The 22,543-nt window shown below is 41.3% G+C and overlaps 1 protein-coding gene across 1 annotated transcript in view; it reads left to right on the top strand.

Annotated features, from left to right (window-relative positions):
- The window catches only part of abcc9 (ATP-binding cassette, sub-family C (CFTR/MRP), member 9), a 48,062-nt gene that overhangs the window by 7,717 nt on the left and 17,802 nt on the right, over positions 1-22,543 (top strand). The window contains exons 8-25 of the mRNA XM_041963529.1: positions 20-184; positions 905-1,060; positions 1,158-1,292; positions 1,453-1,615; positions 1,824-1,864; positions 1,982-2,124; positions 2,419-2,527; positions 2,733-2,735; positions 6,095-6,202; positions 10,422-10,494; positions 13,248-13,353; positions 16,106-16,144; positions 18,563-18,664; positions 18,894-18,978; positions 19,206-19,286; positions 21,125-21,262; positions 21,407-21,532; positions 21,695-21,794. Coding sequence (XP_041819463.1) covers positions 20-184; positions 905-1,060; positions 1,158-1,292; positions 1,453-1,615; positions 1,824-1,864; positions 1,982-2,124; positions 2,419-2,527; positions 2,733-2,735; positions 6,095-6,202; positions 10,422-10,494; positions 13,248-13,353; positions 16,106-16,144; positions 18,563-18,664; positions 18,894-18,978; positions 19,206-19,286; positions 21,125-21,262; positions 21,407-21,532; positions 21,695-21,794 — 1,873 coding nt within the window. The remainder of the gene's footprint in view (positions 1-19; positions 185-904; positions 1,061-1,157; positions 1,293-1,452; positions 1,616-1,823; positions 1,865-1,981; positions 2,125-2,418; positions 2,528-2,732; positions 2,736-6,094; positions 6,203-10,421; positions 10,495-13,247; positions 13,354-16,105; positions 16,145-18,562; positions 18,665-18,893; positions 18,979-19,205; positions 19,287-21,124; positions 21,263-21,406; positions 21,533-21,694; positions 21,795-22,543) is intronic.

Below are 22,543 nucleotides of genomic sequence, written 5' to 3'. Positions count from 1 at the left end.
TGTGTGTGCTTTGTTGCAGGAGACATATTTCGGTGTGTACTTCATGTCTTCCACCGAGCTGCTGCAGAACACCTCAGTCCTGGCTGTGCTTCTCTTCCTGGCTTTAGTCCTCCAGAGGACCTTCCTGCAGGCCTCTTACTACGTCACCATAGAAACAGGCATCAACCTGCGGGGCGCCCTGCTGGTGAGTGAAGCATCCTGAAAGTTTATGTTTCCACGTTTTGTTTCCATCATGAGGTGTTGCTATGAAAGTGTCTCCATGAGTCATCTCCCTCCCCCGAGTCCAAGACTGTTTGCTGATGTAAATTTATCTCTTTCTCAAACAAACATTATCCACCTGATATGACAGCAGATCATTTAAAATGCTGAGGGAACAGCCAGTTCGCAGCTACATAGAGGTTTTACAGCGCCTCATGTTGTGCAGTGTGATCGGGGAAGTAAATAACTAAAGAAATGTCCGTGTGTTCGTGTTCAGTTGTGTCAGTCATAAATCTATTGAAATGAATCCCTCAGTAGGGTAGAAAAGCCTCTGGCAGTTAAACCACTGGACTTAAACGATCGGCTAAACCCCAGGATACTACTGCTGCTACTACTGCAGATATTAATAGAAACTGGAACGTAATCTGCTGAATTAAGCTGCATTCAGACAGACAACGGGACAGCATGAAAACATGCAGGCCTCTCATTAATCTGAATGCGACTGCTGCGTCGTCTCAGCAGAGGGCCGCAGCAAAAAAAAAACGCAGGGTCATCATGCAAAAAAGTCGCTGGCCAATCAAACAGAAGCTCACATTTGTGGTAGATTACTTTATAGCGTGAATGCAGTATCATATCCATCAGACAGATGCATTTTTAAAACATGAAGTGTAATTGTACATGTCTATGTTTCCGTTTCATTAACTAGGCAATGATTTACAACAAAATCCTGCGACTGTCCACTTCCAACATGTCTATGGGAGAGATGACGCTGGGGCAGATCAACAACCTGGTGGCTATAGAGACCAACCAGCTGATGTGGTTCCTCTTCCTCTGCCCCAACCTGTGGGCCATGCCTGTACAGGTAGGTTGAAAGGGACTTCCATGCATTCCTGGCCATGTCCTCGTGCAGTGATGTTTCAGCGAAGCTCGTTTTCCTACCTCACCTTGTGTCTTTGCAGATTGTGATGGGAGTGATCCTGCTCTACTATTTGTTGGGCTGGAGTGCCTTGGTCGGAGCGTCTGTCATAGTTCTGCTGGCTCCGGTCCAGTACCTCATAGCTACAAAGCTGGCAGACACACAAAAAAGCTCACTAGTAAGCAGCAGTATACTTTTTCTTTTTGTTTTTGTTATTTCCTCCAGATTGATGATGGACAGATTGATGTAAATCCATCATTTTGCAGCAGTTGCTAACAATATCCTCTTGTTAGTTGAAAATGGGACATGTGATTTTTATTCTGTGTGGTCTCTTTCAGGAGCACTCTACAGATCGTCTGAAGAAGACCACAGAGATCTTGAAGGGCATAAAGCTGCTGAAGCTGTATGCCTGGGAGAATATCTTCTGTGACAGCGTGGAGGAGACCAGAGGCAAAGAGCTCACCAGCCTCAAGACCTTCGCTTTCTACACATCTATGTCCAGTAAGACACAAAATAAATCTATGAGCTGAGTTTGAATCATTTGTGTGTGATTGCAGAGAGTAGATCCTTTAGTCTTTATCAGGATTGGTTAAAACACACGACTCTGGGTGACTTGCTTTGCAGTCACACTTATTATTTCCATAATGTGACATGTAAAGCATGACGGTGCACAGTGTAATAAAACCTGTCTGTTTTCCTTTCTGTGCAGTTTTCATGAATGCTGCGATTCCCATTGCTGCCGTTCTTGCGGTAAGACAATTTTACCACACTTGCATATAGTGAGACAATCATTTATGAACTTGCAAATCCTTCAAACACTATTTGTGCGAGCGAGGGGATGGTCAAATTTAAAATCTTGTCTTGTAGACGTTTGTGATGCATCACTTCCTCAATAAAACCGGTCCCAGTTCTTCTGAGGCCTTCGCCGCTCTGGCGCTGTTCCACATCCTGGTCACCCCTCTCTTCCTGCTCTCCACTGTTGTCAGATTTGCTGTCAAGGCTCTGGTCAGGTGAGTCTGTGTGTCTCTTTTTGTGTACAACAAAAAAAACATTCTCCCTTTGAGCTTGAGGCCAGCTGGTAATGCTGTTCTGGCTGACAGATAAAAGGAATGTAGACATGACTAAACGAGGAAGGCGAACTGGAGATGCTGTGTTGCAAACTGGATGTGGTTCCAGTGTTACGTCTCATTACAAGAACATGGAGGAAACCTGAGAAACTTTAAGCCCCTGAGAGATTGCTGATATCGGTATCATCACAATCACACTTATTCACGTACTGAATATGTGTGTGCGTGTGTTCACAGTGTCCAGAAGCTTGGTGAGTTTCTTCAGAGCGACGAAATTGGAGATGACAGCTGGAGAAACGGAGACATGTCTGTTGCCTTCGAAGCTGGGAAGAAACACCTGGGGGTGGTGAGTGTTGACCAAACCAGATCAAGCAACAAATCTGAGCATCAACAGGGAAAATGTGACATCAGTTTTTGTTTTAGAGCTAGGTGGATTTTAGAGTCTTTATCTGACAGTCTGGATTGTGTTTTTGTTGTTTTAGCCACAGTTTCAGTGATGATATCTGCAGATGCAGCAACAAAGCTGGACACAGCTGCAACACAGCAGTCAGCAAGTGGTCAGGCAGCTGTTTTGCAGCTGAATTATTTAAACCACCTATTTTGTCTTTCAGATTGCAGACCATGTAGCAGGTCAGAATAAAGGTGAAGCCACCATAAATTTCGGTTATAATACTTTTTTGCTTTTCATTGCATCTATGAAAAGTGTGGGAGGTGAAAGTTCCTCCAAATTACTCCAGAAATTAATGGATGTTGACATCAGACACTTTCTGCCCTGTTTAAATGATCTAAAGCACATGGAGTTGCATGGTGCAAGTGCATTTAAGGTATGTCCAACGCCTCTCTTGACTTAAGACCAGGTTCTTGTTGATCAGTGGTTTAATCTCTTTCTGCTGCCTCAAGATAGCACCTGGCCACACCTGATTTAAGCTCAACATGCCCATGGCTGCACAGATGGGTGCTCGTACATTTGCTACTTACACAACGTGGGCGTGAAAATGACAACTGGACACTTGGACCTGAAACAATGTTTGAACCTGCCACAAAATCGCTTTCTCACTATCCTCAATTTGTGTCTGAGGCACATACAGTTTACAGATGTCACATTAAATGACTTCTGGCTAATGAAGACCTTCAGTCTGTGAGAGATCCAAACATTTATCCTCTATTTAAAACAGGTGGCCTTAACAAAGCACACAGAAGGTGCCAATAAATTGCTTTAATGTGCTGAGTCAAACAGCCTGAGCTTCCTCATGGACAGGGTTTGGATCAGTGAGGTGAGCCAGATGGCACGGCACGCATTCCTTCCATGTTACTCCAGGTAACTTGGGTCCCCTCCATTCTGGGTGCCTTAACAGGGGCGTTGTATAACCCCAGCCCTGATTCCTGCCTGGGATACGATCCTAATGAGCAATGACCAGATCCTCCAAGGAGTATTCGCATACTTAGACAATGATGAGCAATGATGGACAGTTACTGTGACTAGCAGCAGGTCATTAAGTTCATGCAAATGAATTCAGAGAATCATTACAAATTTCTTAGGAGTGACTTATACATATTTAAGTAATAAGAGAACAAAGCTCTTTACAGGAAAACTGGTGTTTCTGGTGTTTAAAGACATTAATAGAGACATGTACAGAGACATTTTTCTGACAAGCTGCCGAGAGAATTTTTATTTCTTCCTTTTTGTTCACTAGAAAAAAAATGTACAAGTTGAGAAACATCCAGTTCCTTCAGTGCTCATCAAAGAGACCAATTCTGCATTTAAAGAGTCAAAAGATACACTGATCCCAACCTGAAGGCCTGTGGTGTGTAACTGCAGTCTGACTCTGCCTCTAACTGCATGTGCACATGTCTGCAGTTGAAAGCGATGCAAACGTCATTTTAAGCGTTCAAATGTCACTTGAAACGACAATCAACAATGTCAGATTTCACTCGAATTTTAAATACTGCATGCCATTGTGGTTCAGGGTGGGCTGTGATTGGTTAGTCGCGTTGCTGCAGTGTAATACAGAACATAAAAAACACAGTCAAGCTGGAAGCACCAACCCAAGTATACAAGGCTCTGCCAGCCGCAGCTTTTCACTGTAATCCTGAGGTTGAGATCATAGAACATGTGCCGTGATATTGACATTAAGTGAAACTTTACTGTCATGTTGCTTCTTCATGACTAATAGTTATGTTTTTGAGGCTGTGGGGGGTCTCACAGAACATCATAACCCAGTGACCTGCAGCCCAGACTTAAATCTTGCGGCTGTCTGAAGTTTCAAACGACTGCGTCACATGCTGACTATTACGTTGCAGTGGAATTAACACTGTCTAAAATGGACAGTCAGACCACAGAGCTGAGTGACTCTTTGAGCTCTGTAGAGGTTTATTGGTTTTCAAATAGGATTGTAAACACAACATGTCCATTTTTGTAATGGAATATTTCCTGAACTGTATTATGTAGTTACAGAATTCAACAGTAATAGCATCAAGGCAACATAAGCTACTTAAAATCAAACACTAATATTGGGCTCAAACTGAGTTTTTCAGTCTTTCCGGTTGTCATTTGCATTATTTTATTACCTCCACTTAATGAGAAAGCCCCATTAAGCCCCATAGCAGCTGCATTATGTCCCTCTTATGAAACCATTTGAAACTCAAAGTAGTAACATGGTAACTTCAAGACTCTCAGTTTTAAAAGTCTTACCAGGATATCTGTGAGCTAAGTGGCCACTGTTGCGCTTTTATTGGTCTATTCTTTAAATCAATCAATCAAACACTGTAAAAAAGAATGTGAAGTCTCTGTTTTCAACCTTATGCTCACTTATCAGTACTTGTACCAACAGCCCGATTCATCCGTTTAAGGCAAAATCAAGTGGAAACGTAAAAGCACCACTTCCTGTATACTGGAAGACTTTTCCAAGAATAGAGCCACTGGAGACGGGGTGTTCTGAACAGCTAACGTCAAAGACGTCATGTAGTGGATGTACTGCAGGTTGAATCACTGTTGTGATTAATAAATCAGATTTCTGTCTCTCTTGTAGTGAGCCGGAATGATGCTGGTGATGTTCAGGCACTTTGTTGTTCCAGATCAAGTTAAATCTGGACGAGTACTGGCCAGATTGTCATGAAACGTGTTATGAATATTGATGATCTCCGTTTCTGCTTCTTGATCTTTGCTTTACAGAGTTCCCAAATTAGGCCACAATGTTCCACTTGCATACATGAAATATTAAAATCTAATAGGTAGATTGCCAGATTTACTGAAGAATATTCATACTCAACAGTGGATGAATTCTTAATATTTTATTAATATTTTTAGCTTTACTGGTTAAACTTTAACCACAGTAAAATCATCAGCATGCTGCTTGATCTGTTCAACACTTTTGATGTAATTACAGCCTCTAGAGTAGCTGCAATGCTGCTTACAATGCATTTGAAAAAACATTTGCTATTCTTTTCTATGCAGACAATGCATCAACATTTGCATTATTGTAAATTAGTGTGTGGTGGTACTATTTTCCAGCATTAACGTGCACAAGTACCTGAGAAAAACGTAAATTGTATTACACTTGTTCCTGCTACTGGCTACTCAGTCTGATCTTTAGCTGCTTATACATAAAATATACAGAGATGTTGGTGCAGATATCTATTGTGTTGCGCACTGAGGTCAGTTGGTCAATGATCACATCAAGTACAAAGACACTGAAGTGCTGTATGTGTACATATATAGTGTGTCTGGATAAGTAGAACAGGGTAATGTGCTAGCAGCGGGATTGAAGCCGTTGGGGGAACATCCCTCTTGGTTTATGTCAGAAGGAACCCCCGCACTTCTTCTTCTCCCCCGAGGAACTGAAGTGGATTCAGGGAAATCTTGTTTATTAGTTGATACTAACTTCAGATCTCTCTCTGTTTTTATCCCCTCCAGCCCAAAGCCATCAACAGGAAGCAGCCAATACGCTACCAGATGGACAACTACGAGCAGCCGACCAGGCGGCAGATGAGACCCACAGAGACAGAGGATGTGGCTGTAAAGGTCAGGGTCAAAGTTCACATGTTGGGGAATGGTTGACGACGGGGGTAAGGACAGAAAAAGAGTGTGACCTGTCAAAGACAGCGAGGACATAGCTTAGCAAGGCTAACGGTTCCAAGGGTAGAAGTTTTAAGACTTTTTAGTCTCGAGTATTTTGTGAACAATCAAGAAGATAACTGGCAATGAGACCGTTAGCAGCAATGGAGACGTCTTACAGAATGATGGACTTTGTAGAGAAAAAGGGTTTCTTCATGCCATGATGCTGCTGGTGGTCGACGGTGTCAGAAAATGCTGATAGATCTCTGCAGACAAGTGCTTGAGAGGCAGAACCAGCTCGATCAAAGCAACGTGCTTCAATCCAAAGCTGTTTACAGACTGATTGACGCCCAAGAGGCTTTTCTTTTCTGTGCGAGACACTGAGAGAGATGGTTAGGGGCTGCACGTCCAGGAGACATGAACTCAGCTTTCCAGACTGCTGCCTTTTACGTTCCCCCTGTGGTCATGAAGTGTGAGGAGACCTTTGGGGATAGACAAGTTTAGGTACAGAGGAATGGGTTGCCAGTTTGATAGAAATGGAGACAGAAGAAGGAGAATTAACAGAAAAGAGAAAACATGAGAATGTAAAAGCAAGATATAGATCCGCCTCATCTCTTAAGAAGACAATGACAGCCATCGTTTATCGTAAGGAATGTCAGAGAATACAAAGTAAAAAGTGAAATGGCTAAAAAGCACAAATATATTTTAAAAACATAATCATTTTTGGTGTTGACATCATGGTACAAATCATTTGTTCTACTGGTATTTCTGTATTTATTAGAAAATCAGCCTTTGCGGCGAGTATTTCATTCATATGAGGAGATCAATGGACACAGAGGAGCTGCTCCCTGATACCATCATTTCTTCAACTCTGTCAACAGCTGTTTCATATCCTCACTGTTTGTACATCCACGGGTCATTTGTGGGTGCGTGGAATCATACATGTGATGTGAATTTGTGTGTGTGTGTGTGTGTACGTGTACTCCCTGTCCTCTCAGGAAGTGTAGGATTCACACGAGAATTTGTTGCCCCTTAAAGGGCCTTGTGAATGTGTCCAACATTTTCTCAGCCCCTCCGTGAAGGCTGCTCTTCCTGCCTCATCCCTGCGGAGCGCTGCCGCCGCCGACCGGACGGTGGTCCGCTAATTAAGGAGAGAGAGCGGTGGAAAACATTGAGGCTTTTCCACACGTGACACTTTGTCTTTGTTTACTTGTCAGCTTTAAATTTATCAGCTAATCAATTTGAGAATTTAATGTAAAAAATAAAAAAATCACCTTTCTTATACATTACATGTGCAACAACATGTGATAGCTGAACATAGGTTTAGGTATATGAAGGGAACGCTATGTGTCACGATACAGTAATCGCTGGATTACAGAGGTCACACACCTTTTAGCAACAAGTTCTTTTCCCTCGTCTCGGGTCGGTTGGGATGCCTCCTACTCTTCTTCTGCGGTGGTTGGCAAATCAGCCTAGAGGTGCATTACCACCACCAACCGTCGCTCTCGCGCCACATGAGAATGTGGTTAGCAGTCCTGCTGCCCAAATCACAGTAACTTCAGAGACAGCTAGGTTAACATCACAAGCTACAAGGCCTCCCCTGAATATATAGCAGAGACACCAAGGGATAGCTCCTGCGGTGGAAACATTACCGCCAAAACATATTTCTACCATTGCACGATGTATACTGTCACCATTAAAACTGTTATTATGTTGTTTTTTCTTTCATTTTATGGGATAAATGGGAACACACTTTTGGGTTTTGTGGTTGTTTCATACGTGAAACCGCTCTCAGTTTTTCATCCTATTAAAGGAAGCTTGTGAACACAACTGTTCGGGAGCATTTCCTGCAGCATCTTGCGTTATATCCTTCTTTGATTATCCAGCAGTGACCCCATATTTCCATATTTTCATGTTTCACTCCCCACTCCACGTATCTCATCTCCACTTCCGCTCTCCTTCCCTCCCCTGGTTTCTTACGATAATATCTGACCTTGCTTTGCCTTTTTGTGCCTCATCCCGCTTTTGACAAACTTAACTGATCTTTCTCAGTAGCTGTGAGACCAATTTGTGATTTCCAGCATGTTTGTTTATCCCAGTCAGTTGTTTTAAGTGTGAAGCTGGTGTTTGGATATTGTGTTCATTGGCGAGGTTTAATTGTCAATCGCTTAGTTTAAGAAAATCAGAGAAAACAACCATCAGCAATCAGATGTACCTTACCCATCTGATGAGACTATGTTAGGTCATCTTCTCTCATCCACTAAGCCACAAAAAACAAACTGAAATATGAGTTTTGCTCCTATTGAATATTTGCTTACTAAAGGAACAAAGACGTTTTTTTTTTATCTCTAAGATGCCTTTTGGGATCTGTGTCATGGGGAGAAGGGAACAGTGGGGGAAAGGCTGGGGGATTGTCAGATAAAATAAACATAAAATAAACAAATAAATGCAACAGATGGGAGAAATGTAAACAGAGGCCTAGCAGGAAGCAGGGTGATAGATCACTGAACAGGGATTAGATACGAAGGCCTGTTGCATGCTCCTCTGCTGGTGGGCAGTGATCTCTTTCCCTGGGACATTTGAAAGACTCATGAAGATGTTTCAGACTGCACTCTGCAACTTGCATGTTGACCATATACAAAATGCACAAATGATGGAGGCTTCATTTTGTTTGCTTTTTTCAGTTGGAAAATTAATACCACAGGGAAATCCGAAGCTGTTTTTCACATTTGAGACAAAATATTTACTCAGGATTCTGGTCTCGTGTAAGAAAAATTTGACACAAAGACAGATAGCTTTACTTTTGCTGCTAACTGTAGCTGCGGCTAGCTCAGGCGCACAGGAGCTTTGGGAGGGGGAGGTTTTTAAGCCCAGAGGGAAATGCCGGCTCTGAGAAATGCACGCCAGAACTGGAGCCAGGCACGGGGGAACAGAATCAGGCTCAGCAGCAGAAAACCGCTATAATGCAATACATAAATATCTTTGACTTCTTTACATCGAGTTGATAGCTTAAGTCATTCTTTAATGTCCATCCATTATCTATACACCGCTGAATCCTTTGCAGGGTCACGGGGGGGCTGGAGCCTATCCCAGCTGTCTCTCGGGCGAAGGCAGGGGACACCCTGGGCAGGTCGCCAGCCTACCATATACAGACAAACAACCACGCACACCGCTCATTCACACCCACGGACAATTTAGAGTTATCAATTAACCTCAGCATGTTTTTGGACTGTGGGAGGAAGCCGGAGAACCCGGTGAAAACCCACGCTGCACAGGGAGAATTTGCAAACTCCACACAGAAAGATCCCAGGCGGATCTTCTAGCTGTGAGGCGACGCTGCTAACCACCGAGCCACCGTGCAGCCCCATTTTTTAATGTTTTAAATTAAATTGGAAATATAGATCTGGGTGTCATTGGCGTAAAAATGGAAATTTACATCCAAATGTTCTCCTGTCTCATGGTTCAGAACCTTAACACAGTTCAGATTTAATACAATGAGTTCTAAAAACAAGAATGAGCTGGAAAGGAATTTTTGGGGATATTGAATAAGTCTGTGAAGAAAAATTTAGAGACAGAGGGTGTTGTGCTCTGTAGGTTCTGTGATTTTGGGCTATAACTGAAATGGACTTGATTTGACTCGTTTTTTTATTCTTCTATTCACCCTCTCATGAATACAGGAGTGAGCATAGACCAGGGCTTTGGTTTGGGTTCCTCACACAGCCTTTCATGACAAAAAGTGTTTAAAACATAACAGGACTGCAGCACCTGGAATGACTTTTAGTTTGTCAGCATTCATTCAAATGAACTCGCCAGAACCTGAGAAATGTATCACACCATGACCTTTGACACCAGTCCCAAATAGCGTGAGCGCAGCTTGTGTCCTTTGTTACGTAATAGAGTTATCTCAACAGCTTTTCCACCAGTGAACTCAGTGTTAAGGTTTCTTTAAACTCGGGGTCAGGACATAAATGTGGTTTTCTCTGGTGGGTCACACATAACAAGAAAACAGCACGTAGTCATGTGTTGCACAATGACAGTTAACTATGAGACCTCGACCGTGAGAATAAATGAATCCACAATTTTAGACGTAATCCTGTTCCTAATTTTAAAAATGTGACAAGTTGAAAATAAAGTCTCTGACAATTTGTTTTGAATTTCTCTTCATCTCTGCGCTCTTTTTGTTTAGGTGGCCAATGGATTCTTCACCTGGGGAAACAACCTTTCCACCCTATCAGACATCAACATCCGCATCCCCACAGGTAGGACTAACCAGTCCACCAGACAGGAAATCACATACAGCCAGGTTTACATTCAGTGTTTCACCAGAAGTTGATTTAACATTAAAAAATGTTTTTGTATTATCACCTCATCCAGTAAAATTACCCAGAAGTTTAGAAACAGATATTTTTGGAAATTCTATGGCTTTATTGTTGAATAGCTGGTTTAGGTACATTTGTTTCTGAATGTTGGTAATTGTGACACAGTAAATTTGTTTATTTGTTTATTTGTTAGTGGATCCCCATTAGCTGACGCCTGAACGAGCAGCTAGTCTTCCTGGGGTCCACACTCACAGCATAATACTAAAAGTATACAAACAAGAATACATCAAAGTAAAATACATTAAAACAAGAAAAGATAAAAACTGAGAAACTAATGACAAAGTTACAACAAATGATTTAACTCAAATCATCGTCAAGTGTGCTCTCAGTTTTCTCTTGAAACAATTCCTATCCTTGGCTTCGTGAATTTATCTTGGGAGTAGATTCCATAAACTTGTGGCTCTATACAAGACTGATTTCTTCAAAAAATTGGTTTTAGGGCATGGCAGAATTATATGCTCATTGGAATGTGAATGATTTTCATTGGTGTAAATTATATTTTGAGCAAGAAAATGTGGAGATCGTTTTTTCACAACACTATAAAAATTGACCAATAAATTCATTAGAATTCTTTTCTCCCAAATTACAATGCATATCATTTGTACTCGTCAAAGAAGGGCAGTTGAGAATAAGTCTGGCAGCCTTGTTTTGTGCCACTTGTAATTTTCTTATTACCGTATTTTCCGCACTATAAGGCGCACCTAAAAGCCTTTAATTTTCTCAAAAACCGACAGTGCGCCTTATAATCCGATGCGCCTTTTATGTGGATCAATGTTGGTTAATTATGGCTATCGTAGTCAGGGGGCGTGGCCGAAGTAACAGCGGTATTCCACTCTCTGCGTGCCGTCATCCTTTTACTGGCGCGTACAGTCAGCTGTCAACCTGAATAATAAAATGACTATTTCACTGAACAATGAAAAAATATGAAGATGATGCTAAATAATATGCAATTAAAATATTAATCAGACATGGTTAATGTGATTTCTGCTCCTGAACCTCAGCGCACAGCGTCTGCACATCAGCGCACAGTGTCTGCACATCCGCGCTGTGCGCCGTCACCTGCATCTTTACGCAGGTAAACTGTCATCTGTGAGCGCGCGCGGTATTTGTTTCAAACAGAACGAACTAAAATAAAATACATTTTAAACAAATGCTAATTAATTATTTTCAAGAGCCGCATCAGAGGGATGAAAGAGCCGCCGGAGCCTCGGGTTGCCGACCCCTGATCTCGTGGATGCATAATGCAACCCCACGGTACTTTCTATGCGCCTTATAATGCGGTGCGCCCTATATATGAAAAAAGTTTTAAAATAGGCCATTCATTGAAGGTGCGCCTTATAATCCAGTGCGCCTTATAGTGCGGAAAATATGGTAACTGTTTAGAAGCGGATGACCAAATAACTGAACAATAATCCAGATGACACGAAACCAGGGAATGAACTGTTTGACAGAGCAGTGATGTCTTTGTGCTGCTCTGTAGTCCCACACAGAGTCAGTCTGGCTAGTCTAAACTAGTTGTTCGTTTTTAACCTAGTTAGTTACAAGTATGGGAACAGTTAATAGACAATTTTTAGCAAAATTTGCAGGTAGCACCAATATGAGCAACACTACAGGAGTAGCATAACAAAAAGATCAGGTTTGCTCCTGCTGCCTGTGGAGGGTTTTTATTTTATTAAGCCAGTTTTTTAGGTTATAAATCACTCAGGACTTGGAGGTAATTGTCTTTATTCAGTGTTAAAAGGTGAAGTTCATGCTCACGCTGGAATAGCACCGTTACAGTGAACCGAACATGCAGACCCGCTGTAAGAGTGTTGCAGCATTTCAGCAATGTTGCTGAAATACCAAGTGTCAGGAGACCGGGTCATGTTGAAGAGACTGCCGACAGATGGCCCGCGTAGTATATCCCACACACACACACACACACACACACACACACACACATAAATGCACACATCATCCTCTGGGAAGTGACTTAGTAGTAGCATGACTGGGATAGCAGGCAAGTCACTTCCCAGGGGAAATGTGTGTGTGTGTGTGTGTGTGTGTGCGTGCTTGTATCTCTGTGTGAATCACTCCATCAGAGCAAAGATGTTTTTCGCTCTGAGTGGTCGTCACATCTTCAGTGGGCTATTTTAGTGTTGGGACAGGGTTTAGTAGGAGTAGGTTAGATTTAGACTTGGGTTTGGTTTAGGTTAGACTGTGCTGATGGTCGGGACGAGTGGGGTTAGGAATGAGTGAAGTCATTGGAGGAATTTCAAGGATTTGTAATGTATGTGTGTTTGGTTTTTAAGAACCAACATCAGAGCTTGTGTGAAGTTGAAGACCTCAAACTTTAATTTTTTTATCAGCGAGATTAGTAACTGCTGTGATGTTGTAAAATATCGTTCTGTGGTGGGGTTAGGGTCAACCTTTTTTTTAACATTTGAATATACTGTATTAGGTTTTGATGTCTATGACTCCATTAGCCTATCAAGTGACCCCACGTGGGACCCCAACCCGACAGTTGACTCGCTCTACCTGTAAATGTCGAGATATGAAATTCAATGAAAAAGAAAAAAATCAAACTCCTTTTTGTTCATTATATTGTAAGAGAACACCACCAACAACATTCTCAACCTTTTCAATCCGTTCAGGTCAGCTGACGATGATTGTGGGCCAGGTGGGTTGTGGGAAATCGTCCCTGCTGCTAGCCATGCTGGGCGAGATGCAGACCATCGAAGGAAGAGTCTACTGGAGCAAGTAAGTCATTATAACGACACTTCGTAGGACACGGTGTCTCACGCCATATGCAAGAATGCGCTGTGGTGTTACTCAGGACCCATACCAGCTGATTAGCCTGTAGCCATTCTAAGCTAATCAATACGTTTCCATTACTATATAATGTTGGCAAAGGTCTTTCGTTAGATTCCTCAATATAAACATAAACTCACTGCTCCTCCTGTTCAGTGTTCCATCGAGCTGTTTGTGTTTCCAGTGATCTTTTTATAACGTTCTTCTTTCTTGGTTCCACTTTGTTAATTCTGTTTTTGCAAAATAAGTATGTATTCATTCATTTTCTAGCTGTTTTAAGGTGAATGATATGACACAACACAACAAATCATTTTTATATCATCTTTATTTTGGTGTTTACAGGAATACACTTTATTATGTGCATCACACATGCATGCTTGCATACAGTACATGTTTTATATTTTGAAGTCAAGTACAAAGCTCTGTAATAGTTAGATGTAAATTAATATGATCTGGTTTGTGCACATAATGAAAGACTCAGTTTGAGAGATCCTGACAGGAACAAATTACTTGTCCATTAGCGTCAAGTGTCCAAGATCAGTTTTCAGCATGATTAAATTTTCTGCTCTGATGGTTACAGTAAAATTAAATGACTGTTTGGGTTATTGAATGTATTAGCTTCCCCACTGAAAAGTTAATGATGGAAAAGCTCAGTTGTGGTTATATTTCATTAAATTAAAGGAGCATGCTCTCAGTAGCTAAGATGTGAGGTTACTGAATTATACTAAAGATGCTTTTATCATGACATTACCATATCAGCGTCATTATTTGTTTGTTAGCGTTGCTACATCAACACTCAGGAGATTATTAACTTAATAATGAGAGGATATGACAACAATGATCTATCCTGAAGGTGATTTTGTTTTGATGGATAACAATGAGTCTGAATGTGTCTAAAATGACTTTAAATCTTTATTATTGAAGTGGACTCATCAGTGGGCTTTTATTTACCATGACAAGCTGATCCTCCTCGTCTTCTTACTTTACTGATGTAAGATGGAACTGGAACCATCATAGATGCCCCTCTTCAGTAGCTTTTTACCACATTTTTTGGTCAAAGTATTTGTTAGTCTCAGTATGGGAAACACTGAGTGAGTGAGACAGCAAAAGCAGGACATTATGGATGCAACCTTGGGTCACATAGACACTTAAAAGATATTAATACTGGTTAACCATTTTTCAACTTTTTCTCATGCACAGCTGAAAACTGATCTGTATATTCTTCTATTGACTGACAACCTGTTACTGAGAATCTTCTCAATTTCTATAATTTCCGTCTCTTCGTTATCTGCAGTTTATACTCCCATGTTAAAGCCCGACAACTCTAATTATAGATCTGTATCATTAGAGAATCTGTAGCCTCCAGGCCTGCACACTAACCTTTGCAGTGTGTGTGTGTGTGTGTGTCTGTTCATGTGATTGCATGTACACATGTGTGCGTGTCTGTGGTTTCTATCTCTTTACCTGCTGCCTTCTTGCCACATCAGGCCGCCTGATTGTGAGATGGCCTACACAGGGGACATAAGGTACTTTCTCTCTGGTCTCTTCTTTCTGAAGCATAATCATTCACACACACACCATAAACATTCACATTTACTTTTACCTCCATGTAGCTGAAAAAGCTAAAAACATTTAGCAGTGCAACAAAGCATTGATCTGGTGGTCAATATAGCCAGTCTACAGTTACAGCTACATATCATAGCATATATATTTAAGGAAGAAGGTACCGCAGGCGAGTAACATTGACCAGAAAAATGGATGAACCATTGCTGCTGCAATACAGGGCTCTGCTGTGGAGGGAAGGGATTGATCTCAAGATGTCAGTGGACCCTGATGTGCCTCAAAGCTATGATCCCATCAGTCTGTATGAGTTGTAGCCATTTATGATGGATCTATAGCCTTGTGTTGATTCCTTTCCATTACAAGTTTCATAAGAGCAGGCAGTCCTGATACTTTGTGGCACACTGTAAACACTCTGAGCCATTTACCTCCTTTAAAACTGGTCCCAGTACCGTCCCAGTGTTCATATAGCTGGGACGTACCTCGTACCAACTTTAGTCTAGTTTTATTGTGGACGTCTAGACAACTTTTGACCTGCAGATCACAGAGTCAGTGAGTACGGTGACTCTAAAGTCAATTCAGAAGAAGATTGCACTTCCTTTGTAAGAACAGAGTTGGAAAAAAAGACGATCTATCAGGAGCTGCCAGTGCTGCACATCATTTTGGTTAGTAAATCTGCAGGTTAGGTGTTAGGGCCTCGTTCTGTAAAGGCCTACTGAATATACTTAATCTTTTAACTCAGGGTCACACACACGCACACACCCTCCTGCTCATTAAATATGAGACATTGTCGAAGAAGCCACGAAACCTAATTATCACAGACAGACAATGACTGCATCACTTACATGGCTCTTCTTTTCTGGGTGGGAAGGTTAATTTGATTAACAGTTGGCAGGCTAACATCATGTCTTCATTATCTGGGTTTTGGCATGAAAACACGTCCCTCTCTTCCATTTTTTTGGTTTCTTTCTCTGTCTTTCTTCCTCTGTTTTCTCTTTCCGTGTGTCTCTGTGGACAGGCGTCTGTCGCCATTAGCTGTCTTTGTCTCTGTCTTCTATTACACATTTCCACCCACAAGCACAAATACACACGCCGTTGATTGCGGTAGGCTAATTCTAACGCAGTGACGTGACTTTGACAGTTGGTCAGAGACAGAGGAGTCTGATGAAGACGTCAGGAGGTATACGTTCTTCTTCCTGTCTCCCGTTTCGGATGTGAAGTGACCCCTCGTTCATCTCTCCTCCTTTCGCTCTCATCTGATTTAACTCCATCTTTCATCCTTGCTCTGCCTCTCTCAGGAGAAAGTACTGTTTTCTACTGCACTCGACGTGTAGTGTTTGAGGCTGCGTTGTTCATGGACACACACACAGGCTGCATCTGCTTTTATTAGCCGTGCAATTTACTGCACGATACTACAGATTAGTCTTGAACAAGACTTAAGGGAAGCGGGATGGTTGATACTGAAGTGGGAGCAGCGATGAGAATAAGAAAAGAATTGACTGAAGGCGCATGAACAGTAAAATTTGCTTTGTTTCACCGTCATGAAACCTTTATTAATCTTACATACCCACAAACACATACATTACCTCATCGCTATGCGTCCTGCAAACAGCTGTGTAAAAATGAAGAATACTCTTAAATTCCTTTCACTCACATCCAAAACAAATGTACGCACCAGCCAGATCCAGATCTTTGCAAGGCGGTGGAAACAGTACCGCGTTTGTCCACAGGGGCCGCTAAAATCAACACAATGAAAGTTCCTTGTAGTTGCTTTAAGTGTACCATTTATCTATTTTTCTAACGTTTATTATACATCTTTATATATTTATTATATTACACATATATGTTATATAATAAACTTAAACTAAGCAGACAATTAAAACAATCATTAAAATATATAAATATTTTTCAGAAGAAGAGGGAAGTAAAATAATGAACAGTTCAGAAAAGCTTAGTTTTTTGTCTTCACACAGAGTGTTAATTTATGGATTTGAAGATTTTTCCCAGCTGTTGTGCTTCTCGTTCACACCTTGAAGCTGCAAGTTTCATTTCATGTTTTAGTCTTTTGCTCACAGAGAAACTCTGTAATCCTTCTGACGCAGCAGCATTATGTGAATGTGTGTGTGTTCAGGAACAACTGCATTAGCCTTTCGAGTGTACTATCTTCTGTTCATCGATTTGCTCTTCTCCCACTGAGTTGGTGATTGGTTTTGTGTCATCTGATCCTGGTGTGGTTTGTGCTTTTAATGCTGGGAGTCATTACCATAACTCAAACAAACAAAGTCAGAAGTGCTCTGCGAATGTAGTGTTTTCATTCTATAAGAAGCCAAATACACACAACACACGATGCATGCAGGTTTGTTTATGTAGTATTACATATCACACACATGTCTTTGTCGCTGAATTTCTCCTCTATGTCTCACTATGAGATGTTTGGGGTTGTAAAGTTGTTAAAAAAAGAGTTTATGTGTCGTATTGTTTGCTCCACATGCTCACATTAGCGTGACATTTGTGTGTAGCAGCTCAACCATACAACAATCCTTTCATAATCATGTCAACAAGTTGCATTAAATGTTTCTTTTTTAAGGATCAGACACGATAATTCTGTTGAATGTTCTAGCGGAGCACAAAATAACGCACACCTAAATAAGGTAAGTTTGCAGAACGATCAAATTTTAATCCCAAAAACTGTTATTCCGCTCAGACTCCCAGCAAAGTGCCGTAGTTGTTGTTGTCCTTGCTATTTATGTTTGTGTTGCTGTTGTTCGTGTTGATTTTGTTGTTGCCGTTGTTGGTGATTGGCAGCTCATCATTAACCCGATCCATGATCCATATTTCTCTCTCATATCTGGCAAAAAATATTTATATGTTGCGGTGGAGTTTGACGCCTTCCGAAACATAATCCCCCCCTCTCGTCCTCTGTTTTTATGTTTGGGTGTCGCATTTATAAAGCTGCATAGAACAGGAGCACTGATCTGATAGGAACTTTCCAACTGAACTGTTTTTAGTCTCAGTTTTCAACAATGGGGAGAAAGCAAGAGCGTTTAACATATATGTGGTGGTAGAGACTCATTTTTAGACTCCTTGCATCTTATTGACTGTAAAAGCTTCACTATCATTGATTGTTGATGATCCATTGAAGGGGCATCTTCTCCAAATCAGTTCTTTCCTAGAAACAATCATTCTTTAAGTCAACAGTCACCTTGTTATCCAGTTTGAAGCTTATACATTTACACAAAGGATGAATTGTGCGCAAAAATAGATGAATAATGTGTGGCTCGGTTATTAGCCAAAGAGAAAATGCTGTTAGCCTAAAAAAAAAAGAAGAAGCTTGTTTCACCTGAAATTAAACCTGTATTTCATGATTAAAGGATTATTCAAGCACACGATTTAATCACTAATTCATTGTTTGGTCACAATAAATTCAATTTCAATAAAGAAAATCTGTTTATTAAATGTGCTCTCTTGCAAACAAAGTAAACATCACTGGCAGGAAGCGACAGTGGCAGATCAGTACTCCTGCTCTTTGAAGCTTTATGAATGCACGACTTATGGTTCTTAACTGTCTGTTTGCTTCTGTTTCCCATGATGCACCCAGCAAGAACAGATACTCTGTGGCCTACGCTACCCAGAAGTCCTGGCTGCTCAACGCTACAGTGGAGGAAAACATCACCTTTGGCAGCTCTTTCAATAAACAGAGGTAAAAACCCCACATCACAGAATTACAGCCAGTTTCAGGAGTAATTTTGTTGCTTTTTGGCTTCTTTTGGTGCTTTTGTCATTTTTTAATGTGGACATGAATACAAACATAGTGTCTTATATTACAAAATGACTTCGAAGCTTGATCTTCAGTGGAAGCAGGAAGACACTGAGATCTTTTCTGACCTGAAGTCCATCTGTACTGATGGTGTTCATGTTGTGTTTTTCAGGTACAAGGCAGTGATTGACGCCTGCTCTCTGCAGCCAGACATTGACCTGCTGCCGTTTGGAGACCAAACTGAGATTGGAGAGAGGGTACGCTCGTTTTTCACTTATTATTTTATAGATAATTCTCTTTATTTACCAAGATGCACATGGTTAGTCTGAATAACTTAATTAGCAGTAGCTTTCAGATCACCCCTGAGAACTCATGTTGTAGAATATTCTGCAAAGAAGGGACATATGTGATCTTTCAGTGACATTTTAAATCATTTTTGGTGTCGTACTGATATCGTTTCTCATCGTGCGCTGCTGTGATTCAGGGCATCAACCTGAGTGGAGGTCAGAGACAGAGAATCTGTGTGGCCAGAGCGCTCTACCAGAACACCAACATCGTCTTCTTGGTGAGCTCTTAAAACTGTACAAGAGACTGCAGATGTTGTATGAGTGGCTTCCTCTTTAATGTATGTGATAAAGAGAGAGTTTATATTGATTTATGCTTTCCATATTAGTCCAGTTCTATAGTGTATAGCTGAATTAGATGAATGTCCACCAGGAAGCAACACCCTCTCTGTGCTGCATTAGTTTCAGCCTACATCTCTTTAGGGTTGATTAAATGATACAGCACATGGTACATGTTGGCCTTTGGGATGAGGAGGTGTCCGTTTCTTCCTCACTTTCCTCTCCGCCGTGCTGTCATGTGTTTATCTTTCTGAGGAGTTGCATAATTTCCTGTTGCCACCGCAAGCTTTACTCGGTTGTCAAGCAGCATTCCACTTTAACAGCTCTCAGTGGCATTCCAGGATACGCTCATCACACTTTGTAATGTCTAGAGTGGTAGTGTGTCATTAGTGGAACTGTGATGTACAATGAGGAGGGAATGTTTTCTTAAATTAACGCTATTTCATGATAAAAGTGCAGCTGCTTAGGCTTCTCATATCTGATCTCAGGATTGAAATATGCGTCAGCATACGCACACGTCATAAAATGCATAAATTAATCATAGCCACAAGTCCATTAGCACGATATAGCACACACGCTATAGCAGAGACTCACCCAGCAAGAAAAACAGTAACGGAACAAAAAGATGTTCACGAGTAAATCCACATCATAACAAGCCCGGAGGCACGAGGTTTTCTGGACTCAAAATACAGACTCAGACACCACAGCGAGGTTTCGAAATAAAAGAATGATCTATTTAACAAAAGGTGCTCAGGCTATAACAACAGCTCATAAACAGTATGGCAGAAAAGTTCAAACAAAAGTCGCTAAGGATAATTTGGCAGAATAATCTAAACTCAAAAAGGGCTCAATCAGCTGGAACAAAGTAACAACAAAAACAAGATCAAAGCTAGAAAAATACCAATAATCAACAAGGACTTACTTACGAAAAAACACTGAACAACGGGGAGACAAGGATCAAGGAAGCTAGAGAAATCACGGCTGGGTACAAGGACATGGCACGAGACAATGGGAGACGCGGACTATATACACATGAGGTAACAATGAACAGGTGGAGACAATTAGGGCGGGGTAGACAATCAGACAGGCGGAAAACACACCGGGAAGTCAAGGGGCCTGAAACGAGAGGAGAGTTAGGTTTCACAATAAAACAGGAAGTGTAAGACAAGACATGACGCTCGTGAACAAAAAAACTTAACAGATCTGACGAGACATGACAAAATAGAATGATTCCAGTGTTAAAGTGGTGACCAGAATCAGAATCGGCTTTATTGGCCAGGTATGTGTGAACACTAAAACACTTTCACTGCTGGAAACTTCCATGGAAGTGTTTTAAATATTGTTATTGAAAAAATATTGTTTTTTTTTTGTTAAATAAAATACTGAACTGGCTGATTTTGCATTCCAATCAGCCTAAAAACCACCAAGTATGTACAAAAAGTTGATAAATACGTGCTGCAGTATTTCTGCACTGTGTCACATTTTACCCTGAAGGTTCCAGACTTACCAAACAAATCCGAAGAAGAGTTTGCTGTTTACTCTTCATTCTCCTGGTATGATTCCCAGAAAAAGTATCTGCTGCTGAGGTGATAAATAATGAGCATCCAAATGGACAATAAACAGCAGGCAGTGTTTCGATGCATACAGCTATTGAGCACAGTTTGTTGTATCTGTGTCATTTGCGAGTCCAGCTTACTTTCAGTCATAAAGATGAATTTCAGTCTGAGGGAATCAGGTCTGTCAGCCCCTCTTCTGTCTCATTGTCTCATTTGTCTCGTAGGACGATCCCTTCTCAGCGCTGGACATCCACCTCAGTGACCACCTGATGCAGGAGGGAATCCTCAAGTTTCTGCAGGATGATAAACGGACTGTAGTCCTGGTCACCCATAAACTGCAGTACCTCATACATGCAGACTGGGTAAGACGCCTGAACTCATGTAACACTGATAATTATGCTATTGCGTGGAACATTTAAAGTAGTTTGAATACATTTAGCGAGTAGTTCAACTTCACTTGAACATCTACCGCAGAGTTTTTATGTTTTTTTATGTGTCTTATTCAGATCATTGCAATGAAGGACGGCTCTGTGCTGAGAGAGGGAACCCTGAAGGACATTCAGATTCATGATGTCGAGCTTTACGATCACTGGAAGACCCTGATGAACCGACAAGACCAGGAGCTGGAGAAGGTACCTCCTCCAAATCTGGCAACTGCAGACAACCAGCGTGTGGACGTCTCTGTCTCACGTGACCCGTGTTTTAACCACGCGGTGTTCGTCTACTCAATGACACAAAGCAGGAAAAGCTTTGTTTCTGATGTTTCTGTTGTAATCCATGGTGTCTCTGTGTAGGACATACAGCAGGACAGTCAAACAACCCTGGAGAGGAAAACACTGAGGAGAACGTTCTACTCCAGAGAGGCCAAGAACCAAATTGACGATGAGGACGAAGGTAATGATTCACCACTTTTTTAAACTCGTCCCTAATTTCATAGCAGACTTATTTTCAGAAATCAGATGTAACTGAGCAGATAAAGCTTGAAATGTAAAATGCTGGATCTGGCAGAAAGTGTCCAGAGCAAACCACACAGGACTGAATGAGAGGATTCCAGATGTTGTAACTCTGTGGTGGTGAATGCCGCTAATTATAACAAAATTTCACACAAATGTGATGTGATGGCATTTTATATCCAAAAGGTCAAAGGTCAGCTGCACTGTGACATCATCATGTTGTGCAGAAACACTTTTCTGTCCATCATTCAGCAGCATAACTCTGCAGCATTGTGAAGATCTTCTGTGCTGCAGGTTTAACGTGTGTGAAGCGTCCATGTTTTACTGTTTGTAGCTCCTCTGCAGCAGCATCCATATTTGAAGCATCGTAGTCTACCTCAAGCTGATTGGTTGTGCTGATATTGATCTTCAGGTGATTGTTGTTGCACCATGTTATGAAGCTCTCCATCAGTCCTCTGGACTCCTCTGGACAAATAGTCTCAAAGTGAAGCCAGCATGTCAGTATAGTGACAACTTCCATTTCACCAACACTAAATACCTTTTATTAAACTAATTAAAAGTCCTCACTACATACGTATATTAAATGAGTCTGGACAGACATGGATGTAAATGCAACTTGACTGGTTGGTTGAGACAAACAAACTCTTTGTAGTAGTCGATGGGTTGTTTTTGTGTAATGCTTGATTGAGT

This window comes from Chelmon rostratus, chromosome 22 (assembly GCF_017976325.1).
Source record: "Chelmon rostratus isolate fCheRos1 chromosome 22, fCheRos1.pri, whole genome shotgun sequence".
Classification (NCBI taxonomy): Eukaryota; Metazoa; Chordata; class Actinopteri; order Chaetodontiformes; family Chaetodontidae; genus Chelmon; species Chelmon rostratus.
Note: the sequence above shows the minus strand (reverse complement) of the source record. Positions and strands in the feature narration are given on the sequence as shown.